Raw genomic sequence first — 25395 nt, forward strand, 5'->3', positions numbered from 1 at the left:
GCCAATGCAAAAAATCCAGATACTTCCTTTGAAAAATCCGGGTCAACAGGCCAGCTTCAGAGTCAATTTGCTGACATTGGTCTCTTGTTGAGAAATATTGTAAGAGATAATCCACTTGAGTCGGCTTTCAATGCTCTGACTTGACAAAAATATTGGTCTTCACATATTCAACTTATATTCAGTCGGCTTAAAGATATAAAACTTGCCGGTTTATGAGTACCAAAATTGCCGGGTTATAAATAGATGATGCCAAGTCATAATTGTCACCGACGCCGGTTTATGATTTTTGCAGACACCAGGTCAATCTGATTTACTCAAAACTGAGAATTTGAAGATATTTCTCCCTTATATCCATATTACCTGTAGCCCCCAAGGGCCGGTTTAATCAGCATGAATAAGCCGGGACTTATCACCATGGCTTTAAATAAAATCCAGTTGTGTAGCCCCCATGAGTCGGCTATAGTCATAGTAGTGCAGCCGGGTCATCCTAGAATTGTCTTCAGCAGAGAGCAATATACATTAGCCCCCAAGTGTCGGGTCATTATGTAATAATGAGCAGGGACTTTGTAAATATGATGATGTAAATTTGAGCAGTAACGTGTAGCCCCCAAGGGCCGGGTCATTATGCAATAATGAGCAGGGACTTTGTAAATATGATTCATTGATAATAACATCATATGATGTAATCTCCACCATGGGGCTTGAACCCACGTCCACAAGGTTAAGAGCTTTGTACTCTACCAACTGAATAGTGGATCTTTCAATATAATGGATTAAGGCTTGTGTACCTTGAATTTTCGACAGGAGCAATTGGTAGCCCCTAAGGGCCGGCTCATTTAGAATGTGATGAGTCGGGTCTTCAATAAGTTGAGCAAAAAATGACTTTGCATTAGCCCCCAAGTGCCATGGTGCATGCTGGCAGTGACATGGGACTTGCATATTTGATGTAATATCAATTTGAATAATGTAGCCCCCAAGTGCCGGGTCGTAAGCCTGCAGCGACTCGGGACTATTCCTTCCATTGTAGAATAAATCATATCCATTGATAAAATAATAGCCATTGCGCCAAAGCGACTTTGAATACCTCATCTGTTGATAAGTAAATCAGGAGTTTAAATACCCGGCGGCTCTTGGCCGATGGCGATTTAATACGCCTCCATTGTAAGCCGGAATTTTTAGAACCCGGTGGCTTATATCCTTGGAGAAAATCCAGAACGGATAATCATTTTGAAGCATCAATTTTAATGATGAGCTTGAACTTAAGCATTTGTATAAGTCACAGTTCTGCAAATCCTGCACAGAGTTTTAAACAACATACGCCCTGGCGACTTAATATCAAAAGCCAGGGCGGGTAACCACCCAAATGTAGTCTTATCCTGCACACAAGTATATCGCAAGATCCCTTGGCGGTTTACCGCAAGGCAGGTCATAATATCTCACATATAACCACTATGATATTGAATTTGTACTGCCGGTTTACATGACCTGTGTAGTAAGGGCGATAACCCAATCCTCAGAAGCCAATGCTTCCACATAGATGATGATTGTCATAAGCTGGCGATTTACCATTGAAAATCAAGCCGGGTTAAATAACAACCACTCATATACACTTTAGATATGAAAAAGAGCTTCAAATAAAATCCAAAAATTGTTTGCAAAAAGAGACTTCAAAATTTTTTAGGCTTCTGATTCGAATACGATCAGAAAACCGTCCCAAAGGGGTTAAGCTAAGATTCGAATACGATCATATAGCCCCCAGTGGCTTTGGCGTTGCCGATCAAGAGGGTACCGACAGCTATGTTCTCTTTGGTTCGAATACGACCTATGTTTGAACAGGAAGCCCCCAAATGACCTTGAGAGTTGTTTAACGACGCTGATTCGAATACGATCCACGTCGGTTCCCAAGGGGGTTGAGCTATGGTTCAAATATGACCAAGAAACTCCCCAATGAGCTCGGCAGTGTGCCAGTCAAGTGGGCATCGACAGCTATGTTCTCTTTGGTTCGAATACGACCTATGTTTGAACAGGAAGCCCCCAAGTGATCATGAGAATATTTATCGACTCTGATTCAAATACGATCAGGGTCACACCAAAAGGGTTAAGCTAAATTCGAATACGATCAGCTCCCAATGGACATTTACCTATGTTTGAGTTGTGCTTTGTAACAGACTCTTTAGTCCCTTTAATTTTTCCTTGAACCGGATTTTGAACCGGATTGGGAGCTTCAAAGCTTTGTGGCAGATAAATTTCTCTTGAACCGGATTTTAAACCGGAATCTTTATTTTGAACCGGCAATTTTCTGACAGCCTTTAAATTTTCATCAATATGGTAGCAACCTCCGGAACCGGGTTATCATTCCCTCCAACGACCCCGGGTTCCCGAGTCATGTCAGTCATGTCACTGTAGCCCCCGAGTCTCAAGATGACTCGAGGAGTTGGCTTGAGATTCTCCATATTTAACCGTGATATAAACCGGCATAACTTGTATATCATTGGTGTTGATAGCACGATGTGTATCCATAGAAGGTTGAGGTGACTGCGGCGGGTTATAAATGATCCTGTATGAGCCGTGTCAGCAACTCGGCCAATGGTTCCTTCCAACTGGTTGTTTGAAGTTCAACCAAACTGTAATGACGGCGACTTGTGCGCATGTCCATTGAGCCATCCGGTGCAGACGACGGTTGATAGTATATGATAATTACCTCCATTTTGTTGAAAGAAAACCGGGCTTCCCAAGTAGTGACTTACTCATACTCAATAATCAGCTCACGCAGACGGGTGTGGCCCGGTATGTTGATATAGACCAGGCCGCGAGAGGCGGACGGAAAAGACGACCTCAGCATCGGCTCAGACAGATGAACCGGCCGCGGTGTTGTAAACCGGTGCGGTCGGGCGAGTTAACCACGTCATTTTGATGTAGTGAACAATTGTCCTGCATCAACAATATTGCAGACCAAGACAAAGATAAACTGCTTTTTGACAAAATAATATGTACCAATAAAATATATTTTAGATGGATATCACCTGATGTGCCAGGCCGGAAATAATCCGCCATGAAATTGATGATCGCTAGGTGAAGTGGAAGTTGCTCACGGGTGAACCGACCGCGGCGTGGTAAACCGGTGTGGACGGGTGAGTCGGACGTGACCTTTATAAGCCGGCGCGGACAGTGAGTCGGCCACGGCGTTGTAAGCTGGCGCAGACACGTGAACCGGCCACGAGGGCGGACGGGTGAGTCGTCCGTGGCGCTGTAAGGCAGCGCGGACTGGCGAGTCGGCCGGCGCGTTCATGAAAACCGGACCGCGACACGCCTGTCCGTGAAGCCGCGCGACATAACACCACCCCTTTTTCTTTTAATAGTCGCCCTGCGTAAGAATATTACAGGGCAGAGTAATTGTTCTCAGAAGAATTAATATGTGCTAAAAATACTGGGAACAGATAGCACCTGATTTATTTTCCGGATAAACGCAGATGCAGGCATTAGATAATGCTGGTTAAACGTCAGACAAAAATCCACAGCCTGTCTCACTTTGACTGTTCTGATGTAGTACTTCCCCACACTCCTTTTCTTCATACATCAATTAGCAAAGGACAGCACGCAGGGGCATGGGTTAGACTGAGTGAGGCCGTGGTAGCGCCGGCTGGCTAGATAGATTAATTAATCGCCTGTCCTGGTCACTAATTAGGACCAGTAGTGCTAGCGTATATTTTCTTCCTTGATGGATGGTCTAGCAGTAGGATGATTCAAGGACTGGACAGATTGCTTGGCATAGCGACGGAGGCGGTGGCTCAGAGGCACACAGGGCGGCTCATAACAGGTAGAGGAGGCTTGTGGCACGGCTTACTCGAAGCGATTCAGGTCAGCAGTGGTTTCAGCAGGAGGCAGTGATGGCGCAACTCAGCGCGAGACTGGCGGTTTAAGCACGCGCGGGCGTGGCCACAGCGGGACGAGATGACCCGGCGGGGCAAACCACGGCAGTGGGCTGGTCCGCAGGTCAGCAGAACAGGGGCCAGCCCTCGAGACGACGTAAGTGGCTTGCAGGCTCGGTCAGTCACCACCCCATCCCGAGGCGGGCAGCGGTTCTGAGCATACGCGGCTCACGGCGACGGCCCCGTTAATGAGGCTTTGGAAGCGGGCCAGCCATAGTAGAGGCACAACAGAGGAACGGCGCGGAGAACCGTGGCGGCGGCTCAACACAGCCATAGGCGGCGACTCAGAGGCCGAAGCGAGGCGGAAGTAAACCGGCGGAGTCGAATCACGACCCAGGCGGCTCAGGGCCGACCGGGCGGTGGCGGTGACCCGAGGTGAGGCCGGTGTTGCGCAAACGGCGGGTCAACACACACGGAATCGGTGGTAGGCGACTTGGCGGGCCAGGCAGCGGTGACGGTTCTGGCGGAGGCGACAGCTCGAGTTGGGCGGAGTCGCGGGCCCGACTTAGTCCCGCCGGCGAGGGGTCCCGGGCGGCTCAGAAGCAGTACGACAGCGCAGAAGATGGCCTGGGCGGCGGCGGCTCAGGGCGCGGTTGGAGGCGGGTCGCCCAGAGAAGCGACGTGCCAGGCAGCAAGGCGGAGTCGGCCCACGGGCGCTGCGAGCCCGGAGGTGATTGGAGACCGGAGCGGCTCAGCAGAGGCGGGCGCCTCAAGGCGTTGACGCGGGCGGGGACGACGGTCGAGTCCGGGTCATGGCCGGCTTTGAAGTAGTGGCTCGGCGACGCTGCGTATGGCAGCTCAAGCAGAGCTGCAGAGGTGGCGGCAACTCGAGGCCTTGGGTCACAACGGCGAAGAGCGAACGGCACCGCGGTGGCTCAGCAAGGGTTGCTCGAGGCGGCTGAAGACGGCGGGTTGGAACCTCCAAGGCGCCTCAGCTAGCCGCAGCCAGAACAGAGACGACCGTCGGCGGCGACTGACGGAGGCGCAGAGTCCGAGTCCAATCCCCCCGTCCGTGTCCTCGTTTGGGTCGTTGGATATAGTGGCTCCAGGCCAAGCGAAGCGAGGTCGTGGCGCTCCAGGTCAGTGGTAGAGGTATTGACCATGGCTCGGCGGGTCAAAATTGTGCCACGCTTGAGGTGATTGCGACAGAGCCGTGATTGTGGTCAGCAAGAGGCGCTGGCGTTAGACAAGGGTGAGTTAGACTCGGCGTGATGCCGCTTCAGACTCGGTCAACAGAACAATCTCCTTCCCTGTAGCTAGCAATCAATTCCTTATCAATCTTCCCAAACGGTGTCCGATCCATAGTCTGATTATAACTTGATTGGGACTCGACGGCGGCTCATCGCGTCTGCTGATCTGCACTTCTGATCTGGTAAACCAGCACCGAACAAATGGAGCTCCGACCACATGATTACAGATGAAGATTTACCCAGCCGACGAAAACAGGTTGTAGTGAAAAACGATTGTGTTGGCAACTCTTGATCTGACTGTTTATTTGGACCAGCGAAGGCTGGTTTTTCTTGAACTCAATTTCGTGCTGCTAGCTCCAAAATTGACCAGCGAACTTTAACCATCAACTAGATGGCGAACATATTGATCCCTAAAGGTTTCCCTCCAAGAACTCATCACCACCGTGCGCGGGCCCCACGGTGGGCGCCAACTGTCGTGGAATTAACACGTCAGATGTCCTAGGTGTAAGGACTTAGTCGTGAGGCCAACGCATCTATGTAGTAGCTTGAGAGGGGTTGATTGGGATGAGAGACGCAGGGCGGATCAACGCACAAGACGAGGGTTTAGACAGCTTCGGGCCCCGGGAAACATCATCCGGTAACAGCCCTACATGCTGTTTGTGGCTAGGTCTCATTGTGCTTATGAGAGAGTCGCCGGTAAGCCGGCTCTTTGTGTCTAGCCCTAGAGATTGTTTCTTGTTGCTCGTCCCTCTTTGGGGAGCCCTGCCCCTCCTTATATAAGTTAGAGGGGCGGGTTACATGTGGAGTCCTAGTAGGACTAGGACTAGTCTATCTTCTCTTACAAGTTAATTACAAGTCCGGGTCTTGCTTCCTCGTAAAGGAAATATTCGTCATCCCTTTCTTCTTAAGCCGGCCCATCATCACATGAGCCAGCCTTCTGGGCCTTGGGCCTAGTCTTCTATCTGACCCGTCGTCGGGGCCATCCGTGAGTCGTCCGGCTCGTGAGTCATCTGACAGTGAGCCGCCAGACCCGTGAGTCGCCAGTCCTCCGGCGGGTCACGGTGAAGCGCCAAGTCCGGCCGGGTCATACTTCCGGCCGGGTCATACCGCGGGGTATATCCCCGACACCTTGCCCTTCTAGAAACTAGTGGTTTTACTAACCATCAACAATTGATGCTCCTTCTTGATTTCTACTTTCGTGGTGTCAAACATCACGAGTTGCTCAAGGATCATCATGTCTATCCCTGATATGTTATAGTTCACCACGAAGCTCTAATAGCTTGGTGGCAGTGACTATGGAGAACCATCACTATCTCATCTGGAAGATTAACTCCCACTCGATTCAAGCGATTGTGGTATTCAGACAATCTGAGCACATGCTCAACGATTGAGCTTTTCTCCCTTAGTCTGCAGGCTTAAGAAACTTGTCAGAGGTCTCATACCTCTTGACGTGGGCACTAGTCTGAAATCCCAATTTCAATCTTCGGAACATCTCATATGTTCTGTGACGTTTCAAAATGTCTTTGGTGCCACAATTCTAAACCGTTAGCATTATGCACTGAACTATCACGTAGTCATCAAAACGTGTATGTCAGATGTTTCGCAACATCTACAGACGACGCTGAGGTTCAGCACACCGAGCGGTGCATTAAGGACATAAGCCTTCTGTGCAGCAATGAGGACAATCCTCAGTTTACGGACCTAGTCCACATAATTGCTACTATCAACTTTCAACTAAATTTTCTCTAGGAACATATCTTAAACAGTAGAACTAAAGCGTAAGCTATGACATAATTTGCAAAGACCTTTTGACTATGTTCATGATAATTAAGTTCATCTGATTATTTTATGAACTCCCACTCAGATAGACATCCCTCTAGTCATCTAAGTGATACATGATCCGAGTCAAACTAGCCCGTGTCCGATCATCACGTGAGACGGACTAGTCATCATCGGTGAACATCTCCATGTTGATCATATCTACTATACGACTCATGTTCGACCTTTCGGTCTCTTGTGTTCCGAGGCCATGTATGTACATGCTAGGCTCGTCAAGTCAACCTAAGTGTTTCGCATGTGTTCCGAGGCCATGTCTGTACATGCTAGGCTCGTCAACACCCGTTGTATTCGAACGTTAGAATCTATCACACCCGATCATCACGTGGTGCTTCGAAACAACGAACCTTCGCAACGGTGCACAGTTAGGGGGAACACGTCTCTTGAAATTTTAGTGAGGGATCATCCTTTTTATGCTACCGTCGTTCTAAGCAAATAAGATGTAAACATGATAAACATCACATGCAAATCATAAAGTGACATGATATGGCCAATATCATCTTGCGCCTTTTGATCTCCATCTTCGAGGCGCGGCATGATCACCTTCGTCACCGGCATGACACCATGATCTCCATCATCATGATCTCCATCATCGTGTCTTTATGAAGTTGTCTCGCCAACTATTACTTCTACTACTATGGCTAACGGTTAGCAATAAAGTAAAGTAATTACATAGCGTTTTTCAGTGACACGCAGGTCATACAATAAATTAAGACAACTCCTATGGCTCCTGCCGGTTGTCATACTCATCGACATGCAAGTCGTGATTCCTATTACAAGAACATGATCAATCTCATACATCACATATATCATTCATCACATCCTTTTGGCCATATCACATCACATAGCATACCCTGCAAAAACAAGTTAGACGTCCTCTAATTGTTGTTGCATGTTTTACGTGGCTGCTATGGGATTCTAGCAAGAACGTTTCTTACCTATGCAAAAGCCACAACGTGATATGCCAATTTCTATTTACCCTTCATAAGGACCCCTTTCATCGAATCCGATCCGACTAAAGTGGGAGAGACAGACACCCGCTAGCCACCTTATGCAACTAGTGCATGTCAGTCGGTGGAACCTGTCTCACGTAAGAGTACGTGTAAGGTTGGTCTGAGCCGCTTCATCCCACGATGCCGCCGAATCAAGATAAGACTAGTAACGGCAAGTAAATTGACAAAATCGACGCCCACAACTACTTTGTGTTCTACTCGTGCATAGAAACTACGCATAGACCTAGCTCTGATACCACTGTTGGGGAACGTAGTAATAATTCAAAATTTTCTACGCATCACCAAGATCAATCTATGGAGTCATCTAGCAACGAGAGAGAGGAGTGCATCTACATACCCTTGTAGATCGCGAGCGGAAGCGTTCAAGAGAACGGGGTTGATGGAGTCGTGATCCAAATCACCGATGATCCTAGCGCCAAACGGACGGCACCTCAGCGTTCAACACACGTACGAAGCAGCGATGTCTCCTCCTTCTTGATCCAGCAAGGGGGAAGGAGAGGTTGATGGAGATCCAGCAGCACGACGGCGTGGTGGTGGAAGTAGCGGGATTCCAACAGGGCTTCGCCAAGCGCTGCGGGAGGAGGGAGATGTGTCACGGGAGGGAGAGGGAGGCGCCAGGGCTTGGGTTTGCTGCCCTCCCTTCCCCCCACTATATATAGGGCCAAGGGAGAGGGGGGGCGCAGCCTTGGCCCTTCCTCCAAGGAAGGGTGCGGCCAGGGAGGAGTCCATCCTCCCCAAGGCACCTAGGAGGTGCCTTCCCCCTTTAGGACTCTCCCTTTACCTTATATCTTGGCGCATGGGCCTCTTGGGGCTGGTTCCCTTGGCCCATATAGGACAAGGCGCACACCCCACAGCCCATGTGCCCCCCCCCCGGGGCAGGTGGACCCCTTGGTGGACCCCCGGACCCCTTTCGGCACTCCCGGTACAATACCGATAATGCGCGAAACTTTTTCGGCGACCAAAACAAGACTTCCCATATATAAATCTTTACCTCCGGACCATTCCGGAACTCCTCGTGACGTCCGGGATCTCATCCGGGACTCCGAACAACTTTCGGGTTACCACATACTAATATCTCTACAACCCTAGCGTCACCGAACCTTAAGTGTGTAGACCCTACGGGTTCGGGAGACATGCAGACATGACCGAGACGACTCTCCGGTCAATAACCAACAGCGGGATCTGGATACCCATGTTGGCTCCCACATGCTCCTCGATGATCTCATCGGATGAACCACGATGTCGAGGATTCAATCAATCCCGTATACAATTCCCTTTGTCTACCGGTATAGTACTTGCCCGAGATTCGATCGTCGGTATCCCGATACCTTGTTCAATCTCGTTACCGGCAAGTCTCTTTACTCGTTCCGTAACACATCATCCCGTGATCAACTCCTTGGTCACATTGTGCACATTATGATGATGTCCTACCGAGTGGGCCCAAAGATACCTCTCCGTTTACACGGAGTGACAAATCCCAGTCTCGATTCGTGCCAACCCAACAGACACTTTCGGAGATACCTGTAGTGCACCTTTATAGCCACCCAGTTACGTTGTGACGTTTGGTACACCCAAAGCATTCCTACGGTATCCGGGAGTTGCACAATCTCATGGTCTAAGGAAATGATACTTGACATTAGAAAAGCTCTTAGCAAACGAACTACAGGATCTTGTGCTAGGCTTAGGATTGGGTCTTGTCCATCACATCATTCTCCTAATGATGTGACCCCGTTATCAACGACATCCAATGTCCATGGTCAGGAAACCGTAACCATCTATTGATCAACGAGCTAGTCAACTAGAGGCTTACTAGGGACATGGTGTTGTCTATGTATCCACACATGTATCTGAGTTTCCTATCAATACAATTCTAGCATGGATAATAAACGATTATCATGAACATGGAAATATAATAATAACCAATTTATTATTGCCTCTAGGGCATATTTCTAACACAAAGAGGCGTGATGACGGAACTTATTACTTTGAAAACTCACGTGATGCCGAACTGTATCAAGTGATGTTACAGGCTTCCAAGATCTCTGGAAGGTTCTACAAGAACTCAAGGCCATGTGACATTCTGTCTGTTGCTCTGGAAACAAAAGAGCCCCCTGGCCGTGCAAGGGGTATAGGTGTTAATGTCCCGCACAAGAGGGCTTTCACACTCAACAAAGAAGGGAGGCTCAGCATGAAAAAAGCGAGGAGTGAATTGAAGCAGAATGCATTGTATGAAAGGTTGAGGAAGGAGATTTATCCGGCTGTTCGAAAGTATGTTGGGGAGTCAATGATGATACAGAAGACTCTAACACTGACAGATAGCCAGCAGATGGGAGGGGAGGCGAGCATGGAGGATGCTGCTTATTGCGCGACAACACTGCACAAGAGTAGCTGTGCATCAGCTGACCCCAGCGACACTGAGACTGCAGCTGCTCGTGATGATGCTATATCTGATCTATCTGGAATGAAAGACAGACTGAGGGGCGTGCTTACACATTATGAAGGTACATTAAAATATGCAACAGCTTGGGTTTGCCCACCCTTCTTGGAAGATGGCCTCTTGTTGGACAATATGCCATTGAAGCCGAGCTGTGTGAAGTGCTACGTGACTGAAGTAAAGCCTGGATTCAATGAATTTGCCCTGAAGAATGTCTAGGAGACTTCGATGAGCAAAGGACCTTGGGAGAAACATTGTTACATCACATCCAGTGGCCACGAAAGGAAATAGAGTTCATCGATGAGATCCCTGAAGCCCCGCCAAGAGCAACCACTGTCGCCCCTCAACCGGTGACGCTCTCCTTGCCACAGCAGCTCTCACGGGTTGATGCATCAACATGTGATCAGCCGGCCCGACTTTGTGGCGTACATGCCATGTCATCCTCTGCCCCAAAGCAGCCAGTGGCAAGGCTTACAACTGCTGAAGATGCACCACCGATTCAGATGCCGGCCGTTGAAGCAGCGGGGGGAGACCCAGCTGCAGCACATGCTCAGCAGACCAACCTGGTGGAACGGACTGCTAAGCAGTCTGATGCTTCGGAACCGCCTGCTAAGCATTTTGTAGGTCCAGAACCGATTGCTCATCAGTCCGTCGGTCCGCAGTCGCATGATCAGCATACCAATGCGTCAGCACTTCCTGCTCAGCAAACCAACGCGTTGGCACGGCCTCCTCAGCACACCGACAAGTTGGCACCACCTGCGCAGAAATCCGACATAGCTTCAATGCATGGTCAGCAGTCCGATACCTCTGCTCCTTCAGCCCAGCAGTCCGTCACAGCAGCACCGCCATCTCAGCGGCCCGACATAGATAAACCGTCTGCTAAGCAGTCCGTCCAAGCTTCACCATCTGCTCGGCAGTCTACCTTGCAGGCAACCAGACGTTCTGCCAGAAATGCTTCAAGTACCAAGAAGGAAGTGGCCAAAAAGGATACACCCCCGAGGAAGCGCAGCGGGAAAGTGAAGAGGAAAGAGAACGATTGCCTCTTACTTAAAGCACTCATCGCCCAGAACCAAATTAACAGCAGCTTGTTCGAATCGGGGAGTAATATTATTTCTGACGACATGGATGATGAAGAAGTACGTTTGTTGCTTGCTAAAAGTAAAGCAGACGTACTTCAAGCACGCTATTACGTCCATGGCCAGCCATTTCTTGTTGGCGAATACTTTGATGAGTGCAGCTCTAGTTGTCGCGAGTTACATGAATATTGCATGGATCTAATGTCAGAAGGTCATCATGGTTTGCTAGTCCACTACAATAGAGATCATTTCCGACACGATGTTGGTTTCATCAATGTGAGTTTCGAGGATTTACATCTCTTCTTCAACTTCAACGAGCTCGATGCCACTCTTGTTAGATGCCTGATGTTGTAAGTACTTAACAAACTCTGATCAACTTCTCCATACAAGGTTGTAAATGATAAACAGCTAACTGCATTTTATTCCTCTCAGGGGATTGAACGCCCAGAGAAGAAAAAGGGAGAGTGTGTATTTCATAGATCTTGAATTAGCAAATGGCACAACAATACATGGTAAGGACCTATGGATTGGGCCGTTAACACGGTCGTCCGTTTCTTCAAAAACACGTCCCATGCAGAATCATTTCTCTGGCCATATCATGAATGGTAAGTCAAGTAAACAACCACACATACACTGATTGTCTTTTAGATTTTGACATAATTCGTAAGTTCATGGCTTTCTTAATATGTAGCAATCACTGGATATTGGTATTCATTGTTCCAAACAAGAACATAGTTTACTACATCGATTCTCTCAGAGAGTCAACAAACGCTCATGATCTGAGCATCTTCAGCAATTCATGGATAGGTACTGAATTATGTGATGTTGAAATTAATTTGCATTCATATCTGGTTCAATAATTGATGTTGTCAAAATTCATCTTCATTTGTAGTGTGCTCGCATTGTGAAAAACTAAACTAGGAACATGTTCAAGAGGGAACTGCCTCTGCAGCACGAGATCGTTTCTCCGGTAACACATCGAAATCCGTTATTTTCGGAAAATTTATCCAACAGTCTGCAAATACCTTTTCTTACGCTAGTCAAATGTTCAAGCTTCTAAATAAACCTCTTTCTATTTTGTCCAGAGAAAAAATAATACATCTAACACCGGTTAGGTTGTTCCTAACAGGACAAATACATGACTAATTCTGTACAAAAAAATTCAGTGTCCTCCGCAAGAAGCAGGGACCAACCTTTGTGGATACTATGTTTGCAGACACATGATCTCCATCTGCAAATCTCTTGATAGTCGTGACGATCCTTGCGAATTAGTACCAGTAAGTCTATCTTAATTAATATCTTCTACTCCACTCATATGGCACATTCTGATCTTAAAAATACTGCAGCTCATCTTAAAATTGAGGACCCCTGAACCGCTTCCGGCTAGTGAATTGCTGATGATTCGGAGATTTATCAGCGACTTCTTCCTGAATCACTACATCAAATGCACTGGTGATAATGAAGATTTCAGCATGCCTTCTCCTGCAACATTGAGTAAGAGTTAGCCGCTAAACATATATTGTTTTCCATCTGATGAGGTCTTCGTATTTCGTACACTATGATTAATTATGTAATGCATATATGTGTGGACAAATCATTGAAATTTAGCTACCATATGTTCAATTGCAATTGTTGCGAAATCTGATGAATGTTCTTCCCGTGGATACTATTTGTTCAATTAAATATTATGGTGAATTTGCTTTTTGCGTACTGATTCAAAATGGGATATTTTTGTTTATTTGTTCAATTGAATATTGTTGCGAATTTGCTTTTTGCGTGTTGATTCAAAATGGGATATTTTTGTTTTTTTGTTCAATAGAATATTATGGCGAATTTGCTTTTTGCAGGCCGATTCAAAATGGGATATTTTTGTTTTAACCTGGCAATAGCTCCGCACACGGTTCAACTAACTGAGTGTGTGCGATTCACATCGGAAAACATACGTCAATCATAGCGGAACCGTCGGTGATACACAGCAGATCACAAACGATTTGCAGCACTACTACGTGTGCGTAGGGTCTCCGGAACCGTTTGTGATATCGCGTTATCGCACACGAGAACTCGGAGTAAACCGCGCCCAATGTAAAATACGATCCCAATCGTAATTTTTTCAGGAAACGTGTGGGATCCCAAACGAAAAGCACACGTCACTTTTGCGGCAACCGTCGATGATACCCAACAAATCACAAACGGTCTACAACACTTGTATGTGTGCGAAGGGGCTCTTGAACCGTTTGTGATAGGACATTATCGCAGACGGTAATTGTTGGGAAACGTGTGCGATGGAGTCTTGCATGGCAGACGGGTTACCAGAAAACTCGTGTGCGATGGGGCACAAATCGCACACAGTTCATATGTTGGCCCGTGTGTCTTACATATTGTTTCCCAAATGGTTCATTACGACAGACCGTATGGTTTCACTACGTCATTAGAAACGTTTAATCACCGATACCACACGTGCGAAAGAATTTATTGTGTGTCGCATCACACACAATTACATTTTGGAAGGCCTCTGGATCATTGCTCCATATCCCCGACGGTTTATGGGTCGTGTGGGAAGCACACCCTATCGCCCGCACTCACTTGGCGACGGTCCCAAATGCCGTCGCGGAAAGGGGTTAAAACCTGTTTGTATAGCACCGGCGCGTACCAGTGTTAGTATTTTTGCCCCAACACCAACAAAAAAATATTAAAAAATACATATCATATATGTGAAAATATCACAAAGTTGGACTAACAAGCAAAAATTCTACACGATACTAATATCTAATGACTTGGTGCTATATGAAGTAGCGCATAAGCTAAGCAATGATGCAAATAAGAAAAATACAAATAGATATTGTGAATATCAGCTAAGTGCTAATATATTTTCAAAAGTGGGGTTGATTAAAATATGTGTTTATTAATTAGACATACCCACATCTAGTATCAAGCGCAACCCTAAACTCGTAATGGTGCCATCAACAAGTGGAATGGTTGATGCAACACTACAGGAAACTGGTCGTTTGACGAGCATCTACCTCTTCGCAGACAACTTCTATAAAATTTTAGGAGAAGGTTCTGAATGTCAAGAGTTTATTCTTGCACATTGTTCATATCATGTAAAATCATTGTTTGTACTTTGTGCGGAGAAGAAATGCAACTAGTCAGCAAGATCATGGTACTTTGAAGAAGGTTTCAATGGTGGTGCGCATGCTTGCATATGGCTATCCAACCAATTCTATTGATGGTTAGATTGGAACGGTAGAGATCACTTGAACTAAGAGTTTGAACAAAATTGTGAAGTCTATCATTGAGGTATTCAGAGATGTATATCTTCGAGCTTCAAATGAAGAGGACACTGCAAGACTTCGTTAGATGGGTGCACCAAAGGGCTTCCGTGGTATGTTTGGAAGCATTGCTTGCATGCATTGGAAGTGGATGAAATGTCCTGCAACATCACATGGACAATTAAAAAAAATTAAAGATACAACCATAATTCTAGAAATTGTGAACCTTTGGATGTGGCATTCATATTGGATCGGCAGGATCTCACAATGACCTAAATGTTTTGCAAATATATCCTCAATTTCCAAGGCTTTATGTTGGAGAGACACCACCGATGAATTTCAAAGTCAATGGATGTCAATACAACATGGGCTACTATCTTGTTGATGGCATATATCCTACGTGAACTACCTTTGTGAAGACAATATCAAACCCTCAAGTTAACAAGAATATTCACTTTGTGAGGTGTCAATAAACATGTATAAAGATGTCGAGCAGGCATTTGAGGTTGTACAGGCCCGCTTTTGCCATTGTGAGTGATCCTGCACGATTTTGACACCAAAATGATTCTTGGTGCATCATGACCGTGTGTGCGCTCTTGCATAATACGATCATAGAGAACGAGTGGAAAACTATGAGAATGAGAGGAACAAACTTATATACCACATGCTTAGCCGCAGAGGGATGAAGGACGACTCCAGAAATTTCTTGAAATGCATCGGCGGATGGAAACCCGTGCAAGTCATGAACAACTCTGTGATGATATAGTTAAGCATATGTGGTCGCTTCACGGTCAATAAACTTGTCCGTAGTATGTTCTACTCCAAACTGATTTGGACCATTTGTCCTGTTTCAATTTGAATTTGAATTTCGAATCAAAATTTCATATACTATGGTTTTGAAATGATTATCAAGCATGTGTGTCTGTAATAACATTGTTTCAATTATTACATTGATACCATTTGCATACTTGTTTGATGGGAAACAGAAAGAAAAATATATTCTGGGAAAGACGTGTAGTGTAAACTGAAAAAGAAAACTCACCGAGCCATAGGGCGGGGTGCATTGAAAAAAAAAACTGACCCGAGAACTTCTCGTGCCTGTGTAAAACTACTTTTATGAGAAGTTTTGTAGAGAGGGCGAGTTTATACTCGTGTAGGTGAGCGACTTTGATTATACTGTGTTAAAAAAAATTATAGAGAGGCACGCGACAAATTTTTTTAACGGAAGGGGGCACGTAGCATCTTTATCTGCAAAATCAGGCAGACAAGTCAACGGACCGTGCCGGAATCTCTAACAGGCACCCCGTGTTCCTACACGGTCACTGCCGCGCGGGCCCGCCCGGCGCAACGTGCCGCGAGGTAGCCGGAGCCGTGCTCGCGACCCCCTGACACGTGGGCCCCGGAAAAGGAAGCGTCACGCGCACGAGGCATCAACAGACAGGGAGCGCGCCTTAAACAAGCGGGGGTTAATAACGACGGCATTAATCACATTTGATTTCCTTCCCTCTCCCCGAAAATCTTCCACCTCCCCCCTCGATCGAGCCAGCCAGCGACCTCGTCGTCGCCACCACCACCAACCAGTTCCCCCTCGCCGACGCAACCATCCCCCCGTGCGCCGAGAGCCCCGGATCAGATCCCCACCGCCCAGCCCAGCCCAGCGCTTCGCCCATTCTCGGATCCCGTCCCGGGCCGCGCGGAGCCGGCTTGACGGGGTCCAGGTGACGGCGGTGCCCCCCCCGCTCCCGCGGGCCATTGCCGCTCCGCATTGGGGCGCGCGCGCAGAGATCTGAGGCCGGCTGGGAGGCGGCGGGGATGGGGCGCCGGTGGGCCCCGGGGATCTGCGCGGTGGCGCTGCTCTGGCTCGCCGCGGCCGCAGCCGGAGATCCCGATCCCGACGAGCTCGAGCGCGCGTGAGTCCCGCCCCTCCGCCCTGTTTTTTCCCTGCCTGCTTGCTCGCTCTGTCTGTCGGTGCTGCCGATTGCGCTGCCTGTGCTGCGCTCAGGGGTGTCGAAACGGATTTGGCATGCTATTTATTTTTGTTCTTTGGATTGCGCAATGTGGCGTCGCGTCTGCTGCCAGCTCTCTCATTCTGTATATGCACGCGCGGTGTTTGCTGGAACCGTGAATGATTTTGCTGATACACGCAACGGGATGTTACGGTGTCCTGTCCGGGAGTAAGAATGGGAAAGCGCTCCGCGGTTCCTGCAATGCTAATTCTGGCTGTCCCTTCCTTCTTCAGTCCCACCTTGTTTCAGGTCATTTGCTTCTCATGTCTCCATTCATTAGATACAAAGTTAGGTGAGATGTCGAGGAATAATATGTGGTTGGTACTCCTACATCGTGACTTGTACATGGACGAGGTCATGCTAATATGTGGTTGGTACATACACTACCTGGGCAAGGTCATTTTGTTACTGATACTTGTGAATAAATAGTTGCAACCTCGGAGCAGCGCTGAAAGTTGAGCTTTGGTTTGACACTGGCTGATTTGATGAATTATGCTTGCTTCAGAGCTGATGATTGAGGAATATTTCTCCTTGTTTCGTTTACTTCTCTGCTTCCATTTTAGTGATGTGAAGCATTAGGTCCTGATATCTTGTAGTCTCCATCGGACATTGCCAGATTAGTAAAAAGGTCATTACTTTTTTCTTTTATGTGAATGACGATTCTTCTTAGATGATGATACGCTGAACACCCAGTCACCCACAATGTGTATGGTATTTAGTGAGGCACCACATCAAAGGGCTCATCGAGAGCACTGGATTGGCTACTTTCTTAGTAATTAAACCCTGAAGCAGACTACTTCATTTACGAATATGCTTGTGAACATTCAGTTGAAAATGATGAAAGACATAGCCGTGCTCATTATGTCCTAGACTTTTATCGAATGTTGAGCTTTGGTTTGACACTGGCTGATTTAATGAATTATGCTTGCTTCAGAGCTGATTAATGAATATTTCTCCTTGTTTTGTTTACTTCTCTGCTTTCAATTTAGTGATGCGAAGCATTATATCCTGATATCTTGTAGTCTCCATCGGGCATTGCTAGATTAGTAAGGTTATCATCTTTTTTCTTTTGTGTGAATGATCCTTCTTAGATGATGATACACTGAACACCCAGTCACCCACAATGTGTATGATATTGAGTGAGAAACCACACTGAAGGGTTCATTGAGAGCACTGGATAGGCTTCTTTCTTAGTAATTGAACCCTGAAGCAGACAACTTCATTTACGAATATGCTTGTGAACATTCTGTTAAAATGATGAAAGACATAGCTGTGCTCAGTATGTGCTAGGCTTCTGTCAAATTGGATACCTGTTGAGTATTAACCAGGTATGCCTGTGCAGGTTTCCGATTGTGGAGCCAGATTATGGCCACACTAAGCTCCGTCTGTCAGAACAAGGTCTTGAGGCCATTCGGAGGATCGAAAATCCTATCGCTATTGTTGGTGTAAGTTTGGATTATTATTTGGAAGATCTTATATCCTTTCTCAATTTTCATTTTTGAAAAAAGCCAAAGCACCATCTTATGTCTGCTGATTGTTTGGCCAACACAGGTCATTGGTCCATATCGATCTGGAAAGTCTTTTCTTCTGAACCAACTTCTCTCCTTATCATGTGATAAAGGTAGATGCTGCTTGGCTCCTCCTAGTATTAGCCATGGATTCAATGAAATGCATTCCAGGACTAACAATAAATAAATTAATAAACTTGATGAGGCAGGTTTTGGAGTTGGTCATATGCGGGATACTAAAACTAAAGGTGACTTTTTTGTTGCGAGATCATGTTCTTGTAGCTGTATTCTCTATTTGCTGAGGGAAGTTTATAAATTTATGACCATACCTGTTCTCTTATTGCAGGTATATGGATTTGGGGTAAACCTGTTGAGATGGATGTTGATGGCACCAAAGTATCTGTCCTTTATCTTGACACAGAAGGATTTGAGAGTGTTGGGAAGTCCAATGTATACGATGATAGGTTTGTGCTCAGATATGTGCTGTGTGCCTTTTTGTGATCTTTTTCTAGGACTGAAAATCATACTGTGTTGGAATGTTTTTCTTTGGGCAGGATATTTGCTTTGGCGACAGTCTTAAGTTCTGTGCTTATCTATAACCTTCCTGAGACGGTTCTCTCTCTCTCTCTCTCTCTCTCTCTCTCAATGTGCACATATAATTTTATTTTATCGTGACTCTGCACATTGCAGGTGCGTGAAGCTGATATATCTAGGCTCTCATTTGCTGTTGAAATAGCTGAAGAATTCTATGGAAGGTTTGTTTCCTCTTTCTGTTCTCATTTGCAATTTAATCTTTTCTAACACTGACATTTTCCCTTGAAATTTCGTTTGCTACTTGTGGCGAGCAGAGTGAAGGTAATATTCAGTTTTCTTGAATCTATATCAGTATAATAGGAATATGTATAACTATTAACAGAGCTTCTTGTTCTGAATTGCATCAGGGAGAAGAGATTGCTTTTGAGCCAGCAAAGCTTCTCTGGCTTATCCAGAGGGATTTCCTGCGTAAGTTACTTATTAAACAGTTGTTCTGTGAGTATGACGAGAAAAATAGAGCTAGTGTCTGAACCTAACAAGTATATGACTAATGGCCATTATTCTGTACAGCATGTGATAAACCCCATACAAGTATATGTCCATTTTAGCAACGTGTTAATAGGGTTCAACAAGCATAGCTTACACCAGTTTGATAGACAGAATTGACAGAACAGCAAACTATGGGCTGTTATTCATGCAACATCAGTTATTGCACCACTATGAGTAATCACATATCATTCATTTCCTTCCTGTATCCCAATACTTTGCCTGTTTATGAGATTGTGTATGTTTAATTTGGACAAACAATACATTGTACTTGACTTATTGTGAAACAGTACAATCTAAGTAGAGCTGATCAGTTGAGCCTTTTGAAATGTCCACTAAAATTTTGCGACAACATAATGACATGTTATTTAGGGTTATTTACCACTGTGGTGGTATCAATGTTTTTTATTGAAGCTGTTAGTTGTTAACATTTTGCTGCGTATTAGATGATGTTTTCGCTAGTGTTAGTCAGAATGATCACTTGAGTTATGCACTTTCCTTACCATCTGTCTCAACTATCTGATATTTTGCTTACTACTCTTGTATTATCACATAGAAATGTCCTCTGACAGTATTTAATTTTTTGAGCAGAAGGAAAATCAGTTCAGCAAATGGTCAATGAAGCCCTCCAACGGGTGCCTAATGATAATGGTTAGTCCAATTAATGATGTTTTAGCAGAGAAAATTATTACGTATAGTACAACTGACATGCTTTTTTGCTGTATCTATTTCTTCAGGGAACAAATATATTGACGAGGTACAGTTATCTGTGAGTCTACAGTGTCTTACAAAAGAAATCGAAATCCGAACTCTCATACAATTTCTTTTTCATAATGTGTTTTTAGGTCAATCAAATCAGGGATTCGTTGGCAGTTATGGGAAACAACAGCACTGCTTTTAGCTTGCCCCAGGTACATATATGCTAAATTTGACCTAGGTTCAAACTTTAGTTAAGATAGCCATTAGCTACCTTAAAGATCTTCTATTCTTGTTTATGAAGCTTATTTTCTCATATAAAACCTCCCATCAGAAAATACAAGTGAGAGCACAAATTCTTTGAATGATTGCTTGCAAAGTTTCTCTTCTGAAATGTAGTTGTAAAAAATATGCTAAAACCGTATTCCTGAACTACCTCTAAAAAAATTTTAGCTTCAACTTTTTTATAGAAGTCATTCTAAACACATCTAGAGACTTAATATTTTTCTAGAACCATTTTGTTAACTTGCCTTTATAAATGCGTAACTGGAGGGAAAATCTCATAAATTATTTCAGAACTTAACTTTTTTAATGAGTATTCATATAAGCTTGTTTTCAAATTTTTATTTTGAACATCTGTTTTCAAATTTGTCATGTAGAAGGTTATTTCAGAAGCTTAGGTCCGAAACATTTATTTAAAGTGATACTTATCAACATACTCCAACGATAGAATATTGTTCTTTTTGAACCATATGTTTAAGGCAAAGTCAATCTTGAAAATAATTTATCATGGCTTGTTTAAAAAACAAAACCGTTTCCAAGAGGGTTTCGGCAAAGCTTGCTTGGGAAAATTCAGTTTTGAGCTTTTGGTACAACTTCTAAAAACCTAGTACATTGGAAACTTGATTTTAGCAACTCTTTCTGAAATTTGTTTTTGATATCCTAGTTTTAAATCAATGGCGCTGGTTGTTATTTACAGCCTCATCTACAAAGAACAAAGCTATGCGACATGGATGACAAAGAGCTTGAGCCGTTATACGTTACAAGGCGAGAGCAATTGAAGCAGGTTGTTGGATCCATCATTAAACCTAAATTTGTGCAGGGAAAAACTCTGAATGGAAAGGAATTTGTGTCCTTTCTGCAGCAGGTAAAGATACTTGATGTGGTTGATGTTGACCTATAGCTGATAAATTAGTTTCTTAGAATAATTGTTCCTCTTATGCTTCAGATACTTGAAGCTTTGAATAAAGGAGAGATTCCATCAACCGGATCTCTTGTTGAAATTTTCAACAAGGCTATTCTTGAACGCTGTCTGAAGGTATATAAGGAAAAACTGGAGGGCTTACGTCTACCTGTACCAGTAGAGAAACTGCAGCAAATTCATGAGGTGGCGAATGGCGAAGCCAAATTGCTGTTTGATAAACAGCACTTTGGTAAGCATCATGCTGTACAGTCAATCCTCAAGCTTGAAGATGAGATTACAAAGGTTCGTTAATAGTTCTATGTTGTTCTAATGTAACGGATATTTAAATGCACGTAGTCTCCAATTGGTACTAATTGTTTTGATGCACTTCAAAATGAATTATAAAATGCTCCTTTGATATGTACTATGGTGATACAGATCTTCATGTGGATTCTCGAATCTTTTTGTTGTTTTGCATTGCTTTTTGTGCCATTTCTTACATGCCTTGTAATAAACTTCCACTCAAGATAATATATTTACATACTTACAGGGTGTACCTTGTAGGTGTACAAAAACTTCCTTCTAGCTAATGAGTATCAATCGTCCAAGCTTTGCGAAGCACGTTTTTCGGAATGTGAAGATCAAATGGATCACCTTCAAGTCTTGAAACTTCCTTCCATGGCAAAGTTCAATGCAGGCTTTTTTTACTGCAATCGGACTTTTGTAATGGAATGTGTGGGGCCTGCGAAGGAAAGATATGATCATAGGATGTCAAAGGTCTGTCTTTTATTCCAAACATACTTTGCATGACAAGTGGATACAGCAGCACCTATGCACATTTATGGTCAATTATTGAACTCTTTCTACCACTCATTCATTGCCCAGTATCATATTTCATCTCATCTAGCTATTGTGCTAGAGATTCAGGCATTTCCATATTGGTAACATTTTCTCCCATGGGTAAGGCTAATATTTGTGACCTTATATCATCACTACTGGTTCCTTGAATAGCAAAAGAACCATGCAGGCTAATGAACTAGATACATGACATTAAGTCTTGAGAAACATCCCAAAATAAAACTTATGCTTCAGCTCTTTGCATCCGTCATTTAAACTCTGACAACTGACATGTTGAATCAGCTTTTCGATATGCCATGCTTCAAAATCATGGCGCATGTTAGAGATACGACATGCAATCGAATACGATGAAGACGAAATCAAACACAGGGACACAAGGATTTAACATGGAAAACCCCTCCAACACGAAGGGGAAAAAACCACGGGTGCCAACCAACAAATCTTCTTCACTATATCGGGGGAAGCTACAAACGCCGGGGATTTACAACTGATCAACTTATCCCATGCGGCAGCTTACAATGGATACACATACTTCCAGGAAAATAACTACTTGAGTACACCTTTTTTTGCGGGAAACTACTTAAGTACACCAAGCTAGTAAGAAGCGTGTGAAGTACTTGAAAGTCTAATTTACCTTAAGAATGATTTCTCCATTTTCCCTTGGGAGCTCCTCAGGTTTTTAGGTGCATCAAATGGAGAACCATAGTTTCTATTACCGTGTCTTCTGAAGTCAAACAAGCTTAAACTATTGAAACACAGCAAATCAATGATGTTAAGTGTTGCAGAGGCTCAACAAAGATAGATGGTCAGAACATAAATTCAGAAGAAACTTCAGCAACTGACCTGCCTACATCTCCCACACCGTCTACATAAATTGTGAAGTCCGAGATGAAGTGCAGAATGTCATCACACGCTGTAAATTTATAAGAATTCACAGTTGTTACAAAACTGTAGAGGAACACATTCATTGAGCTAGTTCAGACCATTACCTTTGGTACCTCAAAAATGAGCAAGTAAGGAGTGATGAAAATGGAGACCATCTCTTCTAATAGCATTACTATGGTATACTGCATTCACAATTTAACAAGACACTTCTCAGAGCTATATAGAAAATACAAACCACATAGCCAATACAGATATATCCTGGATCTCAACCAACGATGAAAATCTAATGCCGGTGGCAGATGATATCTAGGAAGCTAACCACTTTGCTGAGTCCTGTTAATCGAAACACCAAAACTAACCTGTTTTTTTAGATATATCACTCTTTAGCTGAAAGAGATGGAAAAAGAACTTGAAAGCTCAACATTGTCATATCTATATCAGGGGAAAATGTCACTTATATGTTCACCTATTAACTAATTTAATTGTCCCATGCTAGAAAAAGAACTTTAACTATTGTTATTATTATCAAAAGCCAAAATGCTACAGAAGAGTATTGTCTTAATCACAACAGCACTATAGCTGAATTCAGGTACCTGAAACAGTGTTTCAAATTCTTTCCGAACCAGTTCATTGCTTTCTTTACCACGCCGCCGCTTCGGCATGTAATGGGTTTGCTGGACAACGAGGCACATAGCCCCTTCTGGGTCAATCGCTTGAAGTTCATCAGCCACTACTTTTCGACTTATAGCTGCTATTGTTCCAAAAACAATAGTATCCCAGAATAGATTCCTTCCGAAAATCTTCAAAAGTTATAGATGTGAAATATAGAAGGTGGATAAGATGCAAGTAACAGGAAGCCAAAAAGTGCCGACAAAGAACTTGCATGACCCTCAAGGATGGATTCACCCAGAAATCCCATAATTATAAGAGCACCAGCCAAACCACCAGAAACAAAAGATACAAATTTTGCTATGATGGAAATCAGTGGGGTTGGAAATTGCTTCAAGTAATTCAACGAATGCACAGCACTGTTGTTCATCCCCCAGGCGGGCGTCACTGAAAGGGGCCCACATGGGCTAACTTCGCTCTGCTCCAGCCCAAGCCTACCGGCGACGGCCTGAGCTCCGCTCTGCTTGTCAGAAGTTAGCCTTTATCATTATACCTGAATTTGGATCGTAACATAACAGAGCATCACAGATTCTGCAAATTGTTATGTTCTGTCTTTACTCACAAATCTACAGGCCGCTTCAATTCTTTTGAAGCTTATGATTAATATCTAACTGAACTCCAATTTGGTATTGCATGCAGATGCTCCTCAAATCTCGTGCTCTTTTCATCAAGGAGTACAATAACAAGCTCTTCAATTGGTTGGTGACCTTCGCTCTGGTCATGGTCGTGCTTGGGCGCTTTGTGATCAAGTTCTTTCTACTTGAAATTGCTGCATGGGTAATGTTTATCTTCCTGGAGACATATACAAGAATGTTCTGGTCAGCAGAATCGCTTTACTATAATCCAGCTTGGCACATAATCGTTTCATCCTGGGAAACCATCGTGTACAGTCCACTTCTCGATCTGGACAGGTAGGTCTTTCGTCCCCATGTAATGTAATAAATATATAAGAGCAAACATATATTATCTCGCAGGCTGCCTTCTTTTCTAATAATATGTCACCCTTTGTGTCCGCAGATGGGCCATCCCCATAGCCTTGTTGCTATTATTTTGGCTTTTTTACTGGCGTTGCTTTGCTAGAAGGAAACGTGGCAGCCGCTCGGTGCTGCCACTGTACAAGAACTCTCACAAGAACTCCAGTCGCCCTAGATCAGACTGATCACATACATGGGTTTGTTTCGGCAGTGGAGGTACAAAATATCACCCCCAAAAGAGGAGATAGAAGAACAAGAGGATAGTTTGCTACTGTTATGGCTGATGACGGTTGCCGTAACCCCTGTGCTGCGTCTCGGATTCGTTTTGGCTGATGAAGAGATGGGAGTTTTGGCGTCTGGTGCTTGCGCTTAGCGTTTGTTGTAACATGAATATGTTTATGTGCTTTATGTAGCCTAGGATTTTCTTACGAGGTACGGCCTCATTCATTGTTTATTGTTCGCTTTGCGAACAAACCTCATATATGAATTGGTTTTCTTAAGCCATAGTGGGCATAATTTCTGAACAGACTGTGATGGACCTTACATTTTTGCCGTAATGGGCAATGGAATCCCTTGGTTTGGGCATTTCTCCAAAGTGTACTTACGTAGTGTCATTTACAGCGTCATTTCCAATCAACTTTGCATGCGTCGGTGAACACAAAGTGTACTTTTGATGGTTCCTGCATAAAGGCAATCTCGACGATCGCCACTCCGGTGGTGGGGGGACTATTTCTCTCGGTGATTTTATGTGTTTTCTTCATTTCCTACTACTCTTTGTTCCTGCCATCT

The 25395-nt window shown here is 44.5% G+C and overlaps 2 protein-coding genes across 2 annotated transcripts; one reads left to right on the plus strand and one right to left on the minus strand.

Annotated features, from left to right (window-relative positions):
• The first annotated feature begins 16208 nt into the window (after nucleotides 1-16208).
• On the plus strand, nucleotides 16209-25191 carry LOC109758450 (uncharacterized). Its single transcript, XM_020317307.4, has 17 exons — nucleotides 16209-16657; nucleotides 18096-18198; nucleotides 18305-18374; nucleotides 18471-18509; nucleotides 18608-18725; nucleotides 18816-18873; nucleotides 18952-19016; nucleotides 19110-19116; nucleotides 19203-19263; nucleotides 19933-19992; nucleotides 20079-20098; nucleotides 20187-20252; nucleotides 21017-21184; nucleotides 21266-21523; nucleotides 21785-21997; nucleotides 24272-24543; nucleotides 24650-25191. Exons 1-17 carry the CDS (start codon nucleotides 16560-16562, stop codon nucleotides 24789-24791), a joined length of 1818 nt encoding a protein of 605 aa, XP_020172896.1. The 5' UTR covers nucleotides 16209-16559; the 3' UTR covers nucleotides 24792-25191.
• Nucleotides 22457-24198, minus strand: LOC109758452 (autophagy-related protein 9-like). Its single transcript, XM_020317308.3, has 5 exons — nucleotides 23847-24198; nucleotides 23557-23763; nucleotides 23063-23145; nucleotides 22922-22987; nucleotides 22457-22823 (listed from the first exon to the last, which is right to left on the minus strand). The coding sequence occupies exons 1-5, from the start codon at nucleotides 24000-24002 to the stop codon at nucleotides 22709-22711; spliced, it is 627 nt and encodes a 208-aa protein (XP_020172897.1). The 5' UTR covers nucleotides 24003-24198; the 3' UTR covers nucleotides 22457-22708.
• Nucleotides 25192-25395: the final 204 nt, after the last annotated feature.

Source organism: Aegilops tauschii, chromosome 5, assembly GCF_002575655.3.
Source record: "Aegilops tauschii subsp. strangulata cultivar AL8/78 chromosome 5, Aet v6.0, whole genome shotgun sequence".
Lineage (NCBI taxonomy): Eukaryota > Viridiplantae > Streptophyta > Magnoliopsida > Poales > Poaceae > Aegilops > Aegilops tauschii.